This window comes from Polypterus senegalus, chromosome 8, assembly GCF_016835505.1.
Source record: "Polypterus senegalus isolate Bchr_013 chromosome 8, ASM1683550v1, whole genome shotgun sequence".
Taxonomy (NCBI): Eukaryota; Metazoa; Chordata; class Cladistia; order Polypteriformes; family Polypteridae; genus Polypterus; species Polypterus senegalus.
In genome coordinates, this window is record NC_053161.1 from 1,183,032 (window position 1) to 1,207,500 (window position 24,469).

At 35.7% G+C, this 24,469-nt stretch overlaps 1 protein-coding gene across 1 annotated transcript in view; it reads left to right on the forward strand.

Annotated features, from left to right (window-relative positions):
* LOC120533686 (adiponectin receptor protein 2-like) overlaps positions 1 to 21,016 on the forward strand; it is a 62,827-nt gene extending 41,811 nt beyond the window's left edge. Inside the window, exons 3-8 of the mRNA XM_039760584.1 lie at positions 2,022 to 2,201; positions 6,871 to 7,042; positions 7,275 to 7,461; positions 7,600 to 7,787; positions 15,308 to 15,501; positions 19,470 to 21,016. Of these exons, the coding sequence (XP_039616518.1) occupies positions 2,022 to 2,201; positions 6,871 to 7,042; positions 7,275 to 7,461; positions 7,600 to 7,787; positions 15,308 to 15,501; positions 19,470 to 19,598 (1,050 nt within the window). The 3' untranslated portion in view covers positions 19,599 to 21,016. The remainder of the gene's footprint in view (positions 1 to 2,021; positions 2,202 to 6,870; positions 7,043 to 7,274; positions 7,462 to 7,599; positions 7,788 to 15,307; positions 15,502 to 19,469) is intronic.
* The last annotated feature ends 3,453 nt before the right edge of the window (positions 21,017 to 24,469 follow it).

The following is a 24,469-nucleotide window of genomic DNA, read 5'->3' on the forward strand; positions in this document are numbered from 1 at the left end:
CTTCCATACCCCAGAGAAGAGCTGGCAAATTATGGGAATGAAGAGGTGGATTATCTTGTCACACATTTTGCCAGTTTGCTAGATGAGGAAGAGAAAGAGAAAATTCCACAAGAATGGATGGATCTAAAATGTGGCTTGCAGAACACGGGGTAGCAAGGTAGTTGATTGCTTGTACAGAGATCTCCTCTCTGAGAATCCAGAACACCTCTCTCATATCTTGTTGCTGGTGAAATTAATGCTGACACTTAGTCCATCAACAGCCATCTGTGAGAGAGGATTTTCTTGCATGAACCGAGTGAAGACAACACATCGTACCTCTCTACACCCTGAAACACTGAATGACTGCATGCAACTCTCCATTAATGGGGAAACAGTTGAATCTTTTTGCCCTGACAAGTCAATTTGTTTCTGGATGTTTTCTGGAAAAGGTTCAAGACACCTGGATCATAAAACTCCGACAAGAACAAAGAGCAGTGAAATGGAGGCCGATGCACAGGAAGAGAAAGCTGATGGAGGAGATGCTATGTCCTCAACGTCGAGTGGCATTTTCTCATCCGTGACTTCAGTGGAAATTTCAGATTCAGAATCTGACACAGACTGATTCATGTTCTACACAGTTCTTACAAGTTCATAGAAATTTCTGTTCAATTAGAACCAAATATTTGAGTTGATGATTGTAATTTTTATACAGTTGTTGTAATTTGTGTTTTAACAATTTTTTGATTGATGTTTTATTTCCTTTACAATATTATACATTAAAAATAATCTTTTTTATTCGGGCTACTTAAATTTATTTTGGGCTACCAAAAACTGAAGAGTGCCTGCCCGAAGGGCTACCAGGGATTTTGAAATTTTGCGAGCCCTGAATATGTAGTCACTCATCAGTGCAGTACAGTCTGTCTCCGTACTGCTGAAACAGTACAAGATTTTTTTTTTACATTTACTGTTCTTGTCATTTTCGAATCGAGTTGGTTCCATAGTATTGGTTTTTTTGACATCCCTAATTTATGTAATGTTGTTTTTATTATTTTTCATTACTAATATTACTATGACCCTTATACCACATTTATGCATAGCCATCATGAAATACCAAGACCACAGTCCACTGGTTGAATACCACCACTCTAAATCAGTAGGACACCAGTGTAAACAATTGAAGATGGAATTTGTCTGGTTGTAGTTTTCCTGGCACATACAAAGACATGCATGTTAGGTTACTTTGTGTTTGTAAATTGCTCCTTCGTGGATGTATGTGTGACTGAAACTAGTGATGAACTGGCAAACTGTGAAGGACAGGTCCCTTCTCTGCATCTGATGTTAATTGGGTAGTCTCTAGCCTTCAGTGAGGCTGGGTTTGAGAATGTTATGTAAAATGGTTCAACATTGCAGTTATCTTTCTAATGCTTGCTAAGGTGTTTTAAATTAACTGTAAAACGATAATATGATTATTTAAAAACCTATCGTGTCAGTTTTGTTTGATGAAATTGAATAAATTCATTTTTATGTATCCTGCAATTTAGGAAACTCATTTTCTAATACAAGATGGAGAAAGCAGGAATTAGTTTAAAAATGTGATGGCTAAATGTTGACTTCATGACAGAAAGAAAATTTTAGTATAGATTCTTTCAAGCTAAAGTTCAAGTCCTTTGTATTATGTGTCTTCAGCCGTAAATGCTGACTGGAGTTGAAGAGTACATCATCAGAGTATAGTATATAATGTAAACAATTTGATGACCTATCCATTCATTAAGAAGCGAACTACGTAAGAGAGCTTGTTTGTAAATGGTCATACATTCTTAAGTCTTTGTCAAAGAATACCACAGTCTCTAGTTTCAAAGCCAATGTTTTAGTCTTAAATTATAGTGACTGTCACATCTCCTATATCTTAGCATTTTCAAATATTTGCAGTGTAAAACAGCTTTTGCAAACTGAAATTTTCTGATCCTTCCATTGACTTATAATTAAATGTAAGATTATTTTTATTCCTTACCAAGTATATATTATGTATGTATTTCTTTAAGGATGAACAGGACCAGTTGTCTGAAATGGAATTGATGGAGGAAGAGGAGGAAGAGGAAGAGGAAGAAGAAGAAGAAGAAGAAGATAATGATAATGCTGTTCCTGATGAGGGATTCATGGGAATTGCACCACTTCTGCAAGCGCATCATGCTATGGAGAAGATGGAGGAATTTGTACATAAGGTGGGTAGTAATTTAATAATGAATTTTGTGGTTCTTCACATTCTCTGGTTCAACTCTCAACTAAGGATGCTGTACTATAGAATTGTAAATTATTGGAAAACCTATATAAATCGTATAACCTACTGCATACTGTACTGTTCGAGAAATTAAGAGAAATGTGTAGATTTTTCATTTTTCTTGTGTGTGTTTGCATCAATTTAGTACAGAGTGCATAAGTATAACATTTCTTGGAAGAAAAATTGTTTTGTGTTTTTGATGGGACGAGTAGTCAAGGGTCATTGTAGGTGTCAGGATACACAGCAGAGCAGTAACAGTGTCCATTTAGAAATATAGGATGTTGTAATGTCAGAGGTTTCCAAGTTTGCAAGGGATCATGAATATCTGAAAGTTACCTAAATTTAGTTGAAGGAGTGAGCTTGAAAGAAATGGGATGAAATTGCACAGACTGTTTCTGGCATAAGTGAAGCTGTTATCTAGGGGGTTGTAATGGAATCTTGGCATTTATGGCCTATATTAGTTTTGGGATTTTTGGAGGAGCTCTCAATGCAGAGAGTTCTTAAAAGATTAAATGTTATTCTAAACATTCTATTTGCTTTGGGGTTAAATGCCTATTTTGGTCTTCTGGCCATACAGTCTAGAGTTGGGAATGAAGACAGAGAGAAGGGCTTGATCAGTGGGAGAAAGAGAAGAAGCCAGAGTTCATGGAGAGAAATGTACATGCAACAAAGTAAGAAGTGTTCTGTGGTAGGATTCGATAAAGCACCCTTTGTGCGGTGCTTTGAATTTCATGATGTTTGTCCTAGGCCATTTATTAATAGTGTCCTTCGTTTATCCTAGGCATCTAAGCAGTTAATTGATTTTTTGAGTTTCTTTGTAGATTTATGAACAAAGACAATTTTTGCAATTATTGTGGCTAATTTAGTCTCAAAGTTGTTTTTTAATGCTGTATTGATGAATATTTTAACCCCAACCATCTCATAGTCCCAGGAATCTGGGTTTGACTCAAAATCCAATTACAGTATTTGTTTAACTTTTTCCTTCTCCTGACAAAAGTATTCTGGTTACCTCTTGTATCCCAGTTATATACATGGAATAGTTGACTGCAAAATGACATGACATGATATGAGTGAGTTTGGAGATGTGTGCCCCAACCCATTTAGCGTTTATTCGGCCGATAGTGGCCCCAGCACACTTAATCATGCAAAGGATAAAATACATTGGTAAAATGGATGCAGAGAAGTTTATTTTAAACATAATACCTTATTTACTATTCGGTTGAACTTTTTATGATGACAGAAATGAAAGTTAAATAACACATACAGTGCTGTAAAAACGAATTTGCCCCCATCCTGATATGCCTGTATTTTATATTTATCACAGAGAATGGCTTCAGACAAAATGTAATATTAGATAAAGTTTAGCCACTGTAAGCAATGAGCATATGTTGACATTTTGCTGCTTATTATAATAAGTTGTCCAACACCTGTATTGCCTGTGTGAATACTCATTCAAACAGCTAACTAAAGTTAATTGATAAGTAGAATCATCTGACTGAACATGGCCAGGCCTGATTTTAGCCAGCCCTGTTCAACATAAACCTAGTCTTTTTTTGACCCTTACCATGAGAGTGAAGTAGTCTGCACAAGGTATTTAGAAGAACACTGTGCTGTTTCGAAAAGAATTGCCAGAACAGACAAGGGAAAAGTTGTTAAAATTGAATCATTTAGGAGTTACAAAGCAATTCTAAGGCTCTTCTGCTCTACAGTGAGAGCCATTATTTAAAAATGGAAATTATTTGAAACAGAGAAACAGCTGGTAAATCCCTGGGTCTTTTGGAATAATGTTCTATGGACAGATGAATCAAAAGTTGAAGTCTTTGGACAACATAGGTCCTACTATGTCTTGCATAAAGCTAATTCAGTGTTTGACAATAAGATCATCCTAACTATAATAAAACATGGTGGTGGTAGTGTGATGGCGTTGGCATGCTTTGCTGCTTGAAGATTTAGATGAATTGCCAGTATTGAAGAATTTATTAAATCTGCACTTTTACCAGAATATTCTTAAAATTTTCCAGTCACCTGTCCGTGAGCTGAAGCTAATGTTTAACTGGTTTATGTAGTAGAACAATAATCCAAAACACAAAAGCAATTCTACAAATGAAAAACTCTGAAAGAATAAACTTAAACTTTGAGTGGCCTAGTCAGTGTTGTGGCTTGAAACCAACAGAGATACTGTGGCAGGACCTGAAATGAACAGTACATGCTCGCAAACCTTGCTGTGTTTCTGAATTACAGCTGTTTCATAAAGAAAAGTGGGCTTAAATTCCTCAACAATGATGTTAAAGACTGACATTAAATTATAGGAAGCCTTTAGTTGTTCTTGCAGCTAAAGATTCCACAAATAAATATTGAAGTATGGGAGTAATTACTTATTAATGGGCGGAAGGGTAATTGGACAGCATTGCTCTTTGGATAAAGAAAATAATTATTTAAAAATAATTGTATGTTTACTTAGAATTTTTTTTTTAATAATGAATATTATTTAAAGGTCTGAGGCTCTTCGTTTGTGTAAAATATACAAAAAGAATGGGTGCAAATACTTTCTTTTACAGAATTCTGTATAATATACACATTATTATGCAAGTGAAAAATTAAATATGCCCTTTTTATTAAAAGACATGGGCAAAGTTGATGTAATGGCGAGGGGAGTGAAAATTTGACTTTGCAGTAATTCAAAGAAAATGAATAGATGTGTATCTTTTTCATCTGTGGAAAAAGTAAGTACATTCATGGACCCAATAGCTGGTATTGCCCACTTTGGCAGAAACAGCCTCATGTTGGCATTTCCCATAACTGTACATTAGTCTGACATGTACCGGGAGCAATGTTTTCTGTCGTTTTCTGTCTCCTCCATGTGTAATTCTTCCTAATGTGAGATATTAAAGGAGTGTCTTATGTGGACAGCCAGTTTCAAATCCCCCTGCAGCATCTCAATGGAATTCAGATCTGATTTTGATTTGGCCATTCCAGGACCCTCCTTTTCTTTCTTTACAGCCATTCATTGGTCGATTTTACTGGCATGTTTAGGATCATTGTCATGTTGCAAGTTTCACTTTCAGTTGAGCTTCAATGTTCTGACAGACAGTCTTATATTATGGTACAATGGTAGAATGACTAATTCATAGTGGATTTTATGATGGTGAGATTCCTAGGTCCTGATGCAGCAAAGCAGCCCCAAACCATAACACCCCTCCATGTTTTTAAAAATGGTATTAAATTCATCTGGTCATATGCTATGTTTTTTGCCAAACGTGTCTTCTGGTACTTTGGTCAAATAACTCTTTGCATCACCTGTCCAGAGCATATTGTTCCAGAAGTCCTGGTCTTTGCCTAAATTCTGATAGGCAAACTTTAGTTCAGCACCAGTGTTTTTGTCTGTGCTGTAAAGGTTTTCTCTTGGCATACCACCCATGTAGGTCTAATTGGTATAGCCACTATCAAATGTTAGGCTCATGCATTAACAGTGGCAGGAGCTACCTGTAGGTTTAGTGATTACATTAAAAGGTTCTTCGAGACTTCTTTCAGCACCTGGCATTCTGTGCCTGGGCTGAACTTGCTGGCATGGCCTGTACTGGACAAGATGGCAGTTGTTAGAAATAATCTTCACTTGTAGATGATCTTCCAGACAGTGGAATGGTTGATTTCCAATTGTTCTGAAGATCTTTTTAAACCCCTTCTCAAATTCATAAGCATCTGTAATCTTATTCCTGATGGCCTCAGAGAGCTCTTTTGATTTAGGCTTGGTCAGTAAAGCACCCTTCAGCTGTGAAGAGTGAATCAACTGATGTTTTGAATAAGTCAGATTCTCCCAAGATTCTCCCTAATTATGAAATAGTCATTTGCACCTGACCTGTTGCACTTGATTCTAACTTTAGGTATCTGAGGTAGTGGTACATGTAGGAGTATACTTTTCCTCGTGAGACATTTGCATTTGTTTGTTTAATTTATATAATAAGTAAATGTGGCATGATGTTAATATCACCTTTATCGATAGACACTATTTAACTGAAGATCATATTTTAATATCTCAAAATCTTGACAGACTGGCACACCCTGTCCAGGTGGTGTTCTAGTCTTAAGCCCAATCTATTGCTCCAACAGCCCCCTACCCTGTATAAGTTGGATATCAAAACTGATGAATAGATGTGTGTGTAACTTTGTGTGTGTGTCTTTTTGTATGTGAATGAATTGAATCCATGAGTATAAAACAAGCATTTCTCTTCTGTCCTGCCCCTTTTAACTGACATATGAAGTGATTTGTTTGTGTATTCCACAATGTTTTATATTCACACTGTGTCAGACTAAGTTATCATTTGGATTCTGACACTGGTACTATTTTCAGAATTCTTTTTAAACTCCTTGGAAGTATTTTCAGGTGTCTGTTCAGAATGTTCTTTTTGCTAATGGAAATCCGACTACAGACCTATAGACCTCACTTACAAGTTTGATCTTGATCTGTCCATCTAGCTCATTTAAAAAAATATCCTATCTACTTTAGTAAATGGCGTTTTTGTTATCTTAACTGGATAAAAAGTGCAATTGAAAATATGGTCTGCAATTCAAGTTTTTTGTCAGTTTATTTTGTTTTTATTGTTTTCAAAATGTAGGTTTGGGAAGGAAGATGGAGAGTCATACCTCATGATGTACTTCCTGACTGGCTTAAAGACAATGACTATCTACTCCATGGTCACAGACCACCAATGCCCTCATTCAGAGCTTGTTTTAAAAGTATTTTTAGAATCCACACAGAGACTGGGAATATCTGGACACATTTATTAGGTAAATGTAATATTTATGAAGAAAATGTATTAAATGTAGTATTTGACACCCTGGTTAATTTTTGAAGTGGCTTAATAATTTTGGTGTTCATTAGTTAATGTTGAGCATTACCATCTCTTACTCAGTTGTCCATTTTTGGTACATATTTGACAATATTGGCATGTTTAATTTATGCTCATTTAATTTTTTTAGGTTTTAATCAAATTGCTTTTTTGTAACTGTAATATTTTAGGTTGTCTCTTCTTCCTCTGTCTGGGGGTTTTCTACATGTTCCGACCTAACATATCCTTTGTGGCACCAATCCAGGAGAAAGTTGTGATTGGCATGTTTTTCCTGGGAGCAATTCTTTGCCTGTCCTTCTCTTGGTTGTTCCATACAGTCTACTGTCACTCAGAAGGTGTCTCCCGTGTTTTTTCAAAGTAAGAAAATATTAATTTGCTATAAATAACTGAAATTCTTTAAACATTTAATAATAAATACTTGTTACTTAAGAAGTATATCATGGTTTCTTAAGAATTTGCATATAAACTATAATGATGCATGTCTGTATTTTTCAGGTTGGACTATTCTGGCATTGCTTTCCTTATAATGGGAAGTTTTGTTCCATGGCTCTACTATTCCTTCTACTGCTCCCCACAACCCTGCTTTATCTATCTAATGGTGATCTGTGTATTGGGGATAACCTGCATCACTGTTTCTCAGTGGGATCGTTTTGCCACACCCCAGTATCGAGGGGTCAGAGCAGGTGAGTTTATCATAATTATTGTTGGTTTTTTTTTAATATGAACAATAAGGGCAAACAGTATTGAATTTGTCATTACAATACATGTTTTCATTTGCTAGCATTCAAATATTTTCCTACTTCAGTTTGTCATTGGTACTTTGGAGTAGATTCCTGCAGATTTGGACAATGAGTTATCCACCTCCACAGTCCAGTAAATATTTAGTACTTGATAGTTGTGTTCTTTCCAAAACTAAGAAGCTATAATTTTGAATATAATCAATCAATACAAATAGTTAAATACATAAAAAGAGTAGTGAGTAATAGTAATTTGAACTGTGTAAGTAAACTCACCCAGGTAGCTGCCTTACATGTGTAAAACCAAAAAGTTCAAACTTGCATTATTTCAACAAATACCATTCACATGAAGACTGGGCAGAACATAAATCTCCCAATATAAAAAAAGAGAGTGAATAATGGTTTAATATTCAAGTGCAGGATTGTTATTAAGGAAACATTATGCAAGTAATATCATGCAGACAGTTTCCTTAGTTGCATGACATTGAAATTTCAAAATAGAAATGTACTTATTCGTTGAGTTGCTAGGGAGGCAGCATGTTGGGGTTTGGTTCTCAATTATTATTGTCAGATAATATTATCATGTCATAAATGATTCATTGAAGACATGCCTAATGCAAATTATGTCAGATGTTGCCAGCACTGACTAAACATCAGTGTGACGTTAAATACATAGATAGGACTGTGTGTGTGTCTCAGGGTTAAATTCGTTTTTTTTTTTTGTTTTTTTTTTTACAGAAACTCTAAATAAATAAATAAATAGATAAGTAAGTAAACAAAAAACATACACACTTTGGTCTGAAGACACTGGAATGACTATAAAGCAAGAAAATTCAAAAGTGAGGTTCTGACTTGGCTGTCAGAGTTCCAGTGAGGCATTATGCAGACATATTTCTGTTGGTATAATGTTTCCCCAGTAGTGCGTGTTCATACAGTTTCTGCTGAATTTGTTGGCTAAAAGTCCTCAGGGTTAGTGTGTCAGAGAAAGGTTGTACAGCATTGTATATAAATTCACTCTGTTTTGTTTTAATTCTCTACTATGCTGCTACTTTCAAAGTGTCCAGAGTGTGCTGTATAACTGAGCTTGCTGTTTTAATTGGCTTGTTGATTTGGTTAGCCTCTCTCGAAGTGGTAATATCATTACTACGACTAAAGCTGAAAGATAGTCTTTATGGCAGCTATATAATGCTCATTCCATTCAAATTCTAAATATCAAAGGTGTGTCATGTATATGGCTAGGATAATGAAAATTATGGACACTTTATGGGCTTTGGCAACTTATTTTTAATGTTATATTTATCTACATGAAAATCACTTCAGTTATTTTCATTTCTTAAAACTATATTGGAAGACCTCTATAGCCAGGACAGTATAGCGGTTTGGAGCTAGGGCCAACTTTGCACAGGTGAATGAATTCCTACATGCAGCTCAGGTTGTCTTAAGACCCATAAGCTTTCTTTCTTTTTTTTTTTTTTTTTTTTTTTTTGTGATATTTGATCTTGAAAGCTGGTATGTTTAGTTTATTTTTTTATTACAGTGCCGTTTGGCCAAGGATTAACTTTTTTAGATTACCAATTTATGACTGTTTGAATGTTTTTATATAAAGCATTTTGTACCAAGATTCTAAATTCTTATTTTATGGGGTTGTTGGTGCCAGACGCACACTGGCTTATGTCTAATCAAGATATATTGCTCAAACAATAAACTTTAAAAATGATGTTTCAGCACTGGAAATGGTTTCAAAAGGAAAAAAAATAATTCCTGTTTTAGGTAATAATACCTTCCATTTATAACTTTGTATTCTGACATTTTTCTGGTTTACAAAGATCTTTATTGTTTCTACAGTTATTGGTAATTTTTCTTAAAAAATTATTCAAAGCCAAATGTCCTACTGTTTGTAGTATTTTTTTCCACTCATTCATTTAAGGCATTTTAATTTATTGTGTGTCTGTTATTCTTGTCTTTTTGTTCATACATGTATTTATTTTTTTTTTTTTATTAAACGTATATGTACCTGGCACACGAGGAATAACCACATGCTACCCTTATATTCTTATGCTCAAAGAATGATGCCCTAAAAAATTGTATTAAAGTTTTATTAAAGAAAGTGTAATTAATATACTGTATAATTGGATCTCTAGGATATATATATATATATATATATATATATATATATATATATATATATATATATATATATATATATATATATATATATATATATATATATATATAAAAGATTGTACAAGATCATGTTTAAAAAGGCTTATCAATCATACATGCCCGTTTGCTTTTATGGAAGTATTGTATTTCTGCAGGTGGGGAATAGTACGAATGAGGCCAAGTGTATGGGGGAGCAGGCAGGTGTGAGTTTAAAAAATCAGTACTGCACAGACCTCTAGAAAGGACCCCTTTATACATTTTTTAATGGTATAGTATAGTCTTCTAGCATTCTTACTTTTGGGGAGTAAAATGTGGTGTAAGTTCATGGCAATTGGTTATCTTGTTTTAGCTTTTGTGTTCTTATTTTGACTCATATAGTCCTAATCCCAGGGTGAACTGTAAATGTTGATTGCATTTAGTTTGCATCCTTTTCTTTTAGTTCCAAAAGTGATGGCAGCAGTGTAACTTTTACAGTATTTGCAGCTTTTGTCATGTGCAAAATATTGTAATGATAAATTATTGCTAAAATAAATTAATTGTTGGTTGTCCTGATATAAATAATCTATATTTAAAATTGTCCCCATTGAGGAATTAAGAAGCACTTATTCCATAATTCCTGAACAGGAAACAAAGATTATTATTGTGACTGTTGGTATTTATCTATTTTATCCAAAACATAATAATGTATGTAGATATTTCTGTTTTTGACTTCCATGGTAGGTACATATTTTGTTAAATTATCACTGTTTATGTATTAAATACAGTAATCCGTCCTCGATCGCGGGGGTTGCGTTCCAGAACCCCCCGCGATAGGTGAAAATCCGCAAAGTAGAAATGCAAATATATCTTCCTCTTCAAAGGAGTGCGCGCGTCAGGAGCAGAGAATGTCAGAGAGAGAGAGAAAACTAAACGAGCAAAAATCAATAGGGCTGTTGGGCTTTTAAGTATGGGAAGCACCGCGTTAAAGCGGCCACAATGAAGGGATCAATGTGAACTGTAGGGCTGGGCGATATGGCAAAAAAAAAAATCTAGGTTTTTTCATAAAGTTTGACCGATTCACGATTTCGATTTTTTTTATTGTGTAACTAGTCAACTTAAAACATTACAACAACATGACTTAAGTAACATTCTCTTTATAAGTAACTTGAAAAACCATCTGGTTAAGGAACATTGTATTTTTAATGGCCATACCATACATAAATTGGTCAACAAGGTGTAAATAAATGTAAAACAAATTCACGAGTTAAATATCTTTGCAGAAGATTTGAATGAAATATGGAAGTAAATATTGTGCAATTTGAATTAAACATTAAATACTTCTGAATATATAGTAAGAAAATAACCATTTTAACCAATGTAAACATTACATCAGTCAACTCAAAGTTATGCAAATTTTCAACAGTAAACAAAAAACAAACAAAAAAAACTCTACTTTGTAGACCATCGTGCAAACATAAAACATGTTGTTGATAAGTCACATGTAAATGTTCTTTACAGGTTTCTTGAGAGGAAGACCAGTCTGTCTACTGTTTCAGGCTTTAGAGATGCTCTGTGACAGGTTATAATGTTCCCACCTGCACTGAACACCCTCTCAGAAGGGGTACTGGTTGCGGGAATACAGAGGTATTTTTTTGCAAGTTTGCTGAGCCTGGGAAAGATTGTCTCATTAGCCTGTGAAGTGGGTCTGTGTCTGAATCTACATCAGGAGACATCAAATAGGCTGTCAGCTCGGCTTTGACTTTGTCTTCTTCTGATTGAATGACAGGTTGTGATGCTGGTGCCGTTTTCTTTAAAAAGCTTGCCAAGGTTTTCTTCCTCTTAGCCCCAGCCTCTGTTCTTCCTGCTCCACGTCCTGAGTCATCTGAACTGTTGTCTCAAGATTTTTGTCTGGCAACAAAGATATCAGCTCTTTAACAACTTTTTGCTTGATTCCCTCCAACTTGTCATGTTCGAGTTGTACGGAACCTGGGATACATCAGAGAAGCTATGTTGAGGAGTTCATCTGTGACAGGGTCGCTGTAATTGCAGTTGAGGTACTGCATTATGGTGCTTTTGATGCGTTTTGTTAAATCTGTGTCATCGTCTTGTGCTCGTAGAATGCTACTGTTAAAGAGATGGAGCACTGGTTTGAGGTACGAGACACTCGCATATGCTTCACCTGACAATGCATGAGTGAACTCTTGCAGAGGGCTTACAGCTTTATTTATGGATTCCATGACATCGATGTCTTGCCACGTTGGAACAAGCTGCTGAGTTTTTTTATCAGAGCCAAGAACCCGAGCTATGGCTTTCTCCTGTTCTAAAACCCTCTCGATCATCTTTTGTCTTGAACCCCACCTGGTGGGGGTCTCCGTAATGAGTTGATGAGAAGGTAGGCTGAGCTCAGCCTGTGCAGATGCAAGATCTCTTCTCTTTTTCCAGCTGAAGGAAAACACACTTACAACTTTCTTGCACACTGCAACTGCACGGTCAACTCTGTGGTTTTTCACACCATGTTCTGTTAAAACAAAGCAAAAAAAAAGATTTGAAATAGCAGTTCATTGTACTTTGACAGAAATATTGTAAAGAGCTTTCTCCTTCCTAACTGCAGAATATGAATCTATAACCAACAAACTCATGTTAAGTGATTGGCACTGTTATTACAAAAGCAAAACAATAATAATCATCATCATCATTTCAGCTATTAATGAAATAACATCTGAATAACTGCGATTTTAATGCTTGAATTATTAATCATACTTACCAATGGCATTGTGAAGACGATGTCCAAAGCACTGAAGATGGGTCCAGTCGTTCATCTTCATTGTTTTGATCATGTTCGTTCCACTGTCAGTGGTCACACACACCTGTCGATCCTCCACAAGCTTCCAAGACGCCAGCGCATCTTTAAGCCCATGACCAATTATTTCCCCAGTATGATCGTCAGGAAAATAACATGTCTGAAGGCAAAAACTTCGCAGTTTCCATTCTGCGTCAACATAATGGGCTGTAAGGCTCATGTAAGGCTGAAGAGTACGACTACTCCACAGGTCAGTCGTCGTAGAAAAAAAAGATGCCCTTTTCAAGCTGCTCCGCTACTTTTTCACGTGTTTCAGTGTACATTCGGGGAATAGCTACGTCTTTGAAATATTTGCGGCTCGGCAACTTGTATCTTGGATCAGCAGTGTGTAGCATTTTTATGAACCCTGGCTTTTCGATGGTGTATATGGGAACCATGTCCTTAGCGATATGAAACGCCACAGCATCTGTCATTTCTTTCCATCGGGGCACCTTTTTGTCGTATGGAACGGAATTGGAAAATGATACCGCTAATGACATCTGGCGTTTTGCAATTTTAGGTGGACCTTTTGCACTTGGACTTGGCTTGTTTTCATCTCTTAACTTTGAGCATTCTTCCCATTCAGCTTGGTGCCTTTGTCGCAAATGTTGGAATAAATTAGTGATGCTGCCACTGCCGGTTGAAACTGACTTTCTGCATATTTTGCATTTGACAAAAGTTTGTTCGACGTCTGAACTCTCAAATCCGAACCATTTTCAAACCACAGAGGAAACGTTACTACCTTTCTTTGGCACAAGGTCATCCTGACGTGAAGAGCCGTCCATCTCTATGATATTATTTCTGTAGCCTATTACGTTCCTTCATAGAGCACTGTACTCACAGGTGAGAGGTTAATTAGGCACGCCATCATGTGTTCGGAGTCGGACAAGCCTCTTAATTATTCTGCCATAGGTGCAATTACAATGTATCTAATTTTTTATTAAAAAATCGCGATACCTCGATTTAATAAAAAAAATAAATCGTCTTAAAACGTAAATTCGAATTAATCGAAAAAATCGCCCAGCCCTAATGTGAAGGTAGCCTTTCAGCATTTTTTACAGGCGCGACCGTATCTTCTAAGCAAACTGCCCCTCTGCTCACACCCCCTCCATCAGGAGAAGAGAATGTCAGAGTGAGTGAGGGAGACAGAGAAAAGCAAACAATCAAATATCAATACGGGCTGGGCTGTTAGAGCTTTGAAGTGTGCGAAGCACCACGCGGGAAGCATATCATATATCATTGAGGAGTTTTATTTAATACGTGCTCTGATTGGGTAGCTTCTCAGCCATCCGCCAATAGCGTCCCTGGTATGAAATCAACTGGGCAAACAAACTGAGGAAGCATGTACCATAAATTTAAAAGACCCATTGTCTGCAGAAATCCGCAAACCAGCGAAAAATCCGTAATATATATTTAGATATATACTTACATTTAAAATCCACGATGGAGTGAAGCTGCGAAAGTCGAAGTGCGATATAGCGAGGGATCACTGTAAATGATACCTCCAGACTTACATATTTAAAGTTGATTATTCCCAGTACCTATTTTATCATTATTTCCTTTATTCATTTATTGTCACTAGTATTCACCAAAATTTTTTTTTTTTTAAAGTATAAAGGATTAATGCAGTGTCTCTTACCTATGGCTCAACAGAGTGTATTTTTTCAGTGGTGCAATTTCTATTGATATGTTAAAATATTACATAAATGCGAGAAATTAAGTGTGTCTGTGTGTGTGTGTGTGTATAATATATTATCCAAGAAAAATTGGGCTTTATCTGGGTAAAGTGTGACCTACCCATGGATTACGTTATTTGAAATTCATCTTTTTTCACCCTAAGGTTACTTAGATTATGTTGGAAAGTCATATTTTATTCCAGTATTACCAGGTCTTTTGGATAATGCAAGTTTTCCCCGGTAATGCTAGGTTTATTCAATTTTTGGGCTTCTCACACACACACACACACACACTGTACAGGAGCTGTTGCATCACAAATTATTTATGCACAGTTTTTTTTTGGGACTGACTGAAAGAACTATTAATTCTCTATGCAGACTGCTTTGTGTGGATCATATTATAGAATTAGGGTAGCCATTTTTGCAGAGTGATTAACACAAGGTGTTCAGTCTCGTTTGAGAATGAGAACTGTGCCTAATTAACTGTAGAATTGTTAATAAAACAAAGCTGTATACACTATTAAACTATTTAAGCTGGCAATATTTAGAGTTCTCTTTTAATAATTAGTTTTAAAAAAGATTCTTGACAATTCATGCAAAAATAGGAAATTACATTAAAAAAGTGTTGCTCTTGTTGTATAACACTGTTACTTTCGTTGTATACTTTTGTTGTTTAGTATATAGTGTACAAGCTTTCATTGCAATGTCTTTTTTTAATGTGACTTGTTTATAGTAAAAAAAAAGAAAATTTTATTTTTGCAATCTAAGTTTTGTTAAAATATGTATTTTTTTTTTTTTTTTTGTCTTAGGTTTGTTTGTGGCATTGGGTCTAAGTGGAGTGGTTCCTACTTTACACTATGTGATCTCTGAAGGATTTCTGAAGGCTGCTACCATGGGACAGATGGGTTGGTTGTTCCTGATGGCCACTCTGTATATCACTGGTGCCTGCCTTTATGCTGCACGCATCCCTGAAAGGTTCTTTCCTGGGAAATGTGACATCTGGGTCAGTTTCTGTTTATTTTGTGTATATATGCGTGTGTGTGTATGTGTGTATGTGCGTGTATGTGTCCGTGCATGTATGTAACCTGATTTTAGGAGAGGCTAGTTTAGACTGATGTTACCGGCCATCCTATCCACTTATATGTATATAAATACTTGCGAGCAAGGCAAGCTAGCTCTTTGTATACCAGAGCATGTGTGGACCACCACTTTAGGGGGCAATCCTCTATGCTGTTGATGACAGGCTCTTCTTTATAGCGCTCCAGACATTTTTGACTACATCCCTCCTCTTCCTCATCAGATTCCGACTCTGAAGCCACTAAGAGAGATGCTTTCTTCTGTGGGAGTTCTGATTTTGCAGCTTGTACTGGTTGCTGTATCTCTTCTGTGAGGATGCCAGCAATCAATGACCACATGTCAGCTCTGTGTAGGCACTTAAAGTCCTTAAACCTGGGGTCAAGTGCTGTAGAAATCTTTAGCTATGTATTGTTTGTTTTTCTCCTTCCGTTTCTCCATGGTAAAGATTTGCTTGAACTTTTATTTTATATGCTGGGTCATCCTCTGAACTCCGCATCACCCAAGACAGATGGCATAAAGCAGGCAGCACCACTGAACATGGAACAAATTTCTGTCCTCCAAGGAGTTCAGTCAAGTATCTGCCAAAATCAATTCAATATCATTTAAATTGTGAGAGCCTCGTTTGCATTTGTATTCACTTGTACACAAAAACCAATACCAAAACAGCTGTTAGATAGAATTGAGGATTAAATAGAGGCCGTCATACTTAACTATAATTGGACTTTATTAGGCCTGCACAGTGCAACAGTTTGTTTTTTATAATCCAATTTGAAATTTAAAAAACATTATTTTCACAGGAGAGTATAGGCAATGAGTAGAGGTTGGTAAGTCCACCTCCCAGTCCAACTTAAACTCTGTGCTACTACAGTAGTGTTGTGTCACCTGAGGAGGCGACTCCTGCTACTAAATGTCTCATCTGACACACAAAATGTACCATTTTAACGCACAGTGGCTAAAAGATTTCCCAGTCTCTTTTTTATGATCAATCCAATGTTTTGCAGGTACTGATAAGCATTGGGAGAAATGTTGGCAGGCACAATGCCGTACATTACTGGAAACTCGATTTTAATAAGGAATAATGTATAAGCATAGCTTTTCAGAAAAGAAAATAAATAAAATACTACATGAAATATTGTCGTCTGTGATCACTGCTAATGACGCACAAAGAAATAAAAGTTAATGAGGAGGTTCTTAAAATCAAAAAGTGAACATTACGTACTGTATCGCAAAAGACAAACATCCCTTCGCAAAATTTGGCCTACTCATATTTACAACATAGAAAATGGCATAAACATCTATCCGAATTATGACAGCCATATACTAAAGGACCGGACAGTATAAAAGGAGAACCTGCTGCTAAAGTAAAGACACTCCACGCTCCCACTATGTGTATTTCAATTAAATAGATTAAATGAAAAAAAAAAAAGGGTGTATTACCTGCAGGGCTTGAGCAATGCCTCCAGCTTCTGAAGTTTCTCCAGCTCAGCATTTGTTGGCATGGCCACATTAGTTTTATGTAGGGCTAGTGCATCTCTTAGTGGTTGTTTGGGAACGGTGAAGCGTGTGTGAAGAAACAGAGTGGAGTTCCATCTAGTTGGCACGTCTTGTACGAGTGTCTCAGTCTTTACCCCATGTGCGACTAGCTGTTTCAAGTTCTGCAGTATTGGATAGATTATGCTTGAAGTACCCCACCACTTTTCTGCATTTGGAAAGTGCACCGTCAAATGCACTATTCTGCAGAGACTTTGTGACAGAATTTTGAATACTGTGCACAATGCATGGCAAGTGTTTCAAACGGCAGCTGTCTCGCTGCTGAAAGTAAATATTATGCACTATATGTGCTGATTGTGCTTATTTTTTTCTCAGCCATAAAATGTTCGACACATGTTTTGGCTTGATGTCTCTCCAATATTTTCATGACCGTCAAAGCATGTGAATGCAGTTTCCATCACTTTTCATTGATATAATTGGTTGTAACCCCGAGGTGGTTATGATTTCCTAGTGATGTCCAGTAGTCACCAGTAAGGACGACCGTCTCCGTGAACTCACTCCTTAGCTAGTTTTGCCCTCTCTGATTCATACAGCCCGTGTATACTAGTTAAGACTGTGTCTCTTGAGGGTAATTCATAAGTTGGGTCGTTGGATGCGATCCGAATGATGTCACGCAGACCTTCATCCTCCACTATGTAAATCAGTCTGCATGCTGTGGCTATCCATTTAGCAATTGTTAATTTGCTAGAGGTTGATGCTTCCATTGGTTTCTGCCAGACACTCTTGAGCATGGCCTGTCGCCTATTACCTGGGCTAATGCTGTTATTGTAAAATGTATGCTTGGCTTGCATTTGATATTGTAGACTGCTTGTACTCTGGTGATAACTAAGTTGGCTCAGTTTTGGCCCAGTCAGATGAATTTTGTACAGGTACACTCTTACCTGTCTTGCCTTGTGATGGAACTTGCCCAGGCTGTGATAAACTATTGCTGTTATTATTTATGATCATACATTTTTATCAAGCACATTCAGTAAATTGATAAATTTAGACCTATTGATTTACCCAGGCAATTGGGTAATCATCAGATTTCTGTACTTTTAACAACTTGGTATTAGAATAAAATAGCATAGGTCTTTATCTATTTTACTAAAATTGGTTTATTTTGTTTATATTACAGGATTCCGTCTGATCTAGATTTGCATTAGCTTATTTTGACTGTTAAGGCTATTAAACTTATTTTTCCTACCATTGCTTTAGCATGCGCTTTTCTTACATTTGAACCATGATTAAATTTGGAGAACCCTATACTGAGATATACTGATCAGGCTCTTTTAAAGAAAAAAAACTTTAGAGTGTTCTACTCAAAGTTTACAACAAACTTTCTTTTAAATCTGATATAGTTGCTTGTTTGAAAATTGCTGGCACCTCTGAATATTCATACAAATAAAAGCCATACAGTAAGTAAATTAATAACTGACTGGAAAAAGAGTGTGTTTTGCAATAGCTGTCTTTGTCTCCACACAACATTAAATGTAAATACCGTGCCCGTCATAATATTTGGGGCAAAGACACATTTTCCGTTGATTTACCTCTCTGCTTGTTTAGAATTGCAAGTCAAACAATTCATATGTGATTAAGGTGCAGATTCCATACTTTCATTTAAAAGTATTTGCCTACTTTTCAGTTTCACTGTGTAGAAATGACAACAGTTTTTTTTGTACAGCTTGAGGCCAGTAGTAGTGCATTCCTGTTGTGTTTTTTAGCAGCCCGGTTAAAATTAAGTTGACATTTAAATTTGAAGGCTACTGGATTTGGTTTAGCATTTGTTTTTCAGAGCTTTGCAGAAGGACTTTGGAGCAGAGAATTGCAACAGAGTAGCATTATCCTATTTTAATTTAACTTTTCATGGTTTTCAAATGTGTGAATCCAATAATTAAATTCAATATTTGATCATGGTTCTTTTCTTTAAGAACAAGTATTATTCCATGCATCTGGTATAATTTTATTTTGAAATGTTTAGTTTGTATCTAGCATACTTCTGTATCCAAGCAAACAAAATGCTAATGATATTAACTGTGTTCTCTTTATTTTATTTTTATATATATATATATATATATATATATATATATATATATATATATATATATATATATATATATATATATATATATATATAAAATAAAAAGTTACTGTATGGTGAATTTCTTTCTTCTCAATTGGTAGGTGATACTAATTTGTTGCATATTGTATAGCTGGTTCCACATGAGTATATCAAATATATATTTAAAAACAAGTGGAAAATTGCAGTGGGACTGGAAAGTGGGAGAACTAGCCTCTGGCCCTCAACCTCTTTAAGTTTTAATGAAGCTTCCACTAATCATTTTTTATTTTCTTCCTTTATAGTTCCACTCGCATCAGCTGTTTCATATCCTGGTTGTTGCTGGTGCCTTTGTTCATTTCCATGGAGTGTCTAACTTACAGGAATTTCGGTACATGTCTGGAGGAGGCTGCACAGAAGACCAAACATTGTAAAAAACAGCAGCACAAGCAGGAGAATGTGGCCATGACTAAGACATTGTTCATGCTGAACTGCTTTTTGTAAACTCCGTGTTTAAATATTAAGACTCTTCTACGCACAACTACAGAGAATTTTTTGAAAACCAATTAAATATAAATATATGTAGATAAAAAAATTTAAATTATATATACACAAATACATTTCAAAACAGTGTGAATTTACTAAATGCCATATTTAATTTGTGGGGAGAAAAAGTAATATTGAGATTAGCCAAAGCAGGCTTTAAGGTACGTTAATAAATAATGCTTTAGGCCACTTTGTGCAACTGCTTTCTAATAATGTATAAGATACAGCATTTTCCTTGTAAATAAGATTTCTTATGTTTGTTTGAATATATTTATAGCAAGAAATTATGTAATCCCCATGAAACCATTTTTTAAAGTGTTCCAAACAGTACCACACACTGTTAAATCAAACTTTGCACAAGTTATGTGAAATCAAGTATGCAGGGCCAGGGAAGAGCACATTGCTGTTAGCCAGATGTTCATGGTCTAAAAACCTCTCCAGGGATCTGAACCCATGTGACCATCTAGTATATGGTTAAAAATCGAGATTCCACAGCTGTGTCGAAAAGTGGCTTTAGCACAATATTATGAAGAAGAAAGCCACCTCTTTGTGCCTTAGCTCCTCACTGCTGTGATACATGGGACTTGACGTGCTTCCTGTATTCTCCAAATACAAATAACTTCACTTGCACTTTTTCATGAGAGCACTTGTATAGTTAAGTGAGTGTTTGCAACTTGTGTGAAGACAACTGTGGTTTATTGCTAAAATTACTCTGATAACAAACATTATAAATTGTATCAGATAATGCATAACTGAGATTGAAATGATGATCTTAACGGTTATAAATTTTCTTTGTGACTCTGTTCTTGTAAACCATGTAATAAAATCATTGCATAGTTTAAAGACATATTTGCTCCTTTCCTCTGGAACTGATAGTCTTTTTTTTTTTCTCTTTCTCTCTCAGAGACAAAAAATGATTATACATACCATTTAGTACACTTTACTCACTTAATGTGTACTACCTAGGTGTCCTGACCACTTTCTGGTCTGAAGCTCATGAGAATTAAGAGGTGTTGCAGCGGGTTCATTGATCTGTTGTATGTTTTAAATTGTGCTTATAGCATCCTTGATACAAACAATCAAAAAATAGTTTTGTCCTCTGCATACAGTGTTAAAACAAAGTGTTCCATTTGTTCTATATCTATCTGGCTTAACATGTTTAATTTTTGTCTCTTTAGGATCTTTGCATTCATGGGGAGCTGTGTTCACAATCAGTTTATTTTTAGCTGTTAATTATTTAGACCTTGATTCTCATACAAATTGTAAAATGCATTTAATTGAATATTAATAAAAAATGTCAAGTTACTGATCTGTAAAGACTGTTTATACACTGTTTCCTGACACAATCATGCTTCTGAGTCTTCAGATTTCTGTCCATGTTGCTTCAGATACCTCTGACTGTTCTAGCGATTGTTAGAAGACCCAGCATAGGTATAATACAAGAACTTTCATCACTGATCAAGAGATTAGCACAGCATAGCCAACTGCACTTTACACTGTCATGTTTGGTGAGATGGAGTAAAAAATATACATGCCTTCAAAACTGACCACCTTTTTGGATTTGCTTGTGCTTGATGGATGGTTTTTTTGAGTTTACAGTTGGCACATTTCAAACCTGTTTGTGTCTGTTTATGGTGCTACATCATTATGCTTGAGAAACAAACCTGAGTGTCAAAGTATCAGGTTGCATTTATGATTAGTGTCACTTTAGCCAGTGGAATCAGTGACCTGAATAAAGTGTTGTGTGTGTGTGTGTATACAATAGGATCAACTACTTCTAGTGTTTCTGCTGACATTGTACAACAAAAGAGGTCCACCATCTCCAGGTTGTCACAGCATAGTGCATCACTGGCAGCCAAATCCTTTGTGAATGTGAGAGCAATCCTGACATTCCATACAAACCATATTTAACTTAGTACCAAGGAAGTACTTGTTGCAAATGCTGAAACTTTTCCTGTGATCCTGCCTTTTACAATGTGAAAGATGCTTTAATAAAAACAAAGTGCTGCCACTACATCAATTTGGTATGTGTTGAATTTATGGACATGCTTTAGGTTTCTAATGCCACTTGTTTTGTTTGTTTTCTTTTTGCATTTGTTTATATGGCCTTTACTTACCTGTTCCATTATTTAAGTTTAGGTCTTTGCTGTACTTCTACACCTAAAACACTTGTTTGCTTGTTTATTAGCAGTTTAAAATTTTTGTCTTGAAAATGTAGGGATGCATATGTGAGTCTTCTGAAATGGACTGGTATCTTTTGCCCTGGTTTTTAACCTTGTCTGAATTTTGTTTTTTTGAGAATGTTATGTCTGGTGGCCCATCATCTTGTTTCCTACATTATCTGTTTTTTTGGGGGGTGTTTTAATGTGCAGGTGATGAGGTGGATTACTCAGTTGCCTGTAAAAGATTTCCCATAGTAGATACAAATCCAGAATTGCACCATCTTCCCTTTTACAGTTTTTACATTTGTCTGAAAGAATTTTCCACTCAACACAATTGACAAGACCAACTAACAAAAGAAAAATATATTGACTGTATTATAAATAGAAATCCTTGACAATAAAGGCTCTTTTTTGGTGTACGGGCTAAATTAGTAAGCCTACTGCCTGCATACTGATGAGACCAGTTTTTCATGTTGAAGAAATATGTGCAAATAATGGAATGTGCCAATTTCAAGTCCATGTTTTTTTTAATCTAAATAATTGAAAAGGCTTTATTGTGCTTGTGAAGAGATTTATTTTTTCACTTGTGACTTATGCAAAAATGCCAATGCAAAAACTACTTTCTCTAGTACAATAGCTGAACCCTATCCTAGCACCTTCAGGTCTTGGACTAAATTAAAGTTGCCAGTTGTGCTTCACTGCACGTATGTGGGAATTGAATACAGCCCAGAATATTGGAAATCATTTGGGAAGAATGTGCAAAGCCAGACAGTTAGTTCTTAGGGGAATTACAGTGGTAGTTATTACCACCTTGCTGCCTTCCGTTATCTTGATCCAAGTTTTATTATTGCTGTCTTTTAACACTGTATAGTGGCAACTTTATCCATTGTAACACACAATTGCACACTCATATAAGCACTTACACTCACTGTGGCAATTTAGCATCACAAAGTCGTGTCACATATACAACTCTGGAATGAGGGAGGAAACCAGAATAACCTCGCAGGCCAGTGACCTTATGAATAACTGAACACAGACTGCCAGAGATGTTAGTCACATCCTTGTTCGTAATAAAAGAAAATCTAACAGAAAATGTGCTAATACATTTATAATTTGGCTTGGAGTATAATGTTTTTTCATCAGTGCCCTGAAGGAAAGTGCTTGTAGAAAACCGAGCATTCAGAGCAGTTTGAGCAATATATTTGAACAAAGAATGTAACAAGGTTAATAAGTGAAGAATTCATTATACATCTATTTCCATATTCTAAAATATGCTTATTATTCCCAGTACTAATGCCATGTCTTGGGTTAGTTTCTGCTGTATTCCTGAAGTTGATAGAATAGGCTCTGGTTAAGTAATTTTGAGCCATATAGATGCATGGATGTATACATACAGCATTCACATGTAGTGAGTCTTGATATGAAAATTAATGTTAAAAATTAAAGTGTGCTAAATAAGAATGAACTTATAAAATTCAATCTGGTGGCGAGGCCTAACAAATTATGAAAATACCAATATATTAAATCAATACAGTATGAATCAAAACAAATGACAGTTTTGCTGGTTTTATTGAAGTCCAATGCAAACCATACATGACTTTATATGTAGTGTCTTTTATTATTTAAGAACTCCTGTAATCTTTTTATTTAAGTAACCCTATTCTTACTGATGAAAGTGTGCTCCTGCACTGGCTGTCCCATTTATTTGCTTATAATATCGACTGAGAGTCCTGTTGTCCTTGTTGGAATTATGTTGTTCTCATCAATGCAGGCCATAGGAAATTGTAACTGCATCTTGCTTATTTTGTTTTCATTAAGCCATTTGATTGTTTCTTTTCATGCTATTTAATCCCTGCTTAAAAATGTAATTGTTTCAACATTTTGTAATATGCAAGACCTCACAAGGACATTTTTGATTCTACAGATGATCAGTAGATGGCAGCAAATCCTGCTGAAAGAGTTCACTTCTTGTTAGAAATCCATCCATTTTCTTAACCCGGTTCATCCAATTCAGGGTGGATGAAGTGCTTCTATTAAATGAAAAATCTTGACTGCCGCTTGACAAGAAGTCAGCTTTCTATGATTCCCTCATAACTGATAAGATTGGAGTATTCTTTATTAATGGTATACAATGGACTATGGAAGTGGGGCATTTATGAAGAAGAGTAATTGAAGGCATTTACTTTATCCTGGGCATCATATGGCACAAGATCTGCTTAGCTTTAAAGTGAACACTGACTGAGATGGTGAGTGTAAAGAATGAAATATTAAGTACAAAACTGATGTTGAGTTTTCACTTTTATTGACTTTGGCATATAATGAATTTGATCCGTAATAATAATGAAAACAATTAACTGCTCACTCATGCCACTGAGTGTATCTGACCATTTTTATAATGCTACTTTTCAATCTGAGCAAACAATTTTTTTTGAATAGGTAGCATAGTGGCACAGTATTTAGTGCTACTGTCTCTTAATTCCAAGACAATTGAGTTTGGATTTTCTCTCAATATCTGTGTAGGTTTTTTCCTCTTTGGTTTTCTTCCCAAATCTAACAGCCATGAGTATTAAATGGTTACTTTAGCCGTAGAAGTGAAT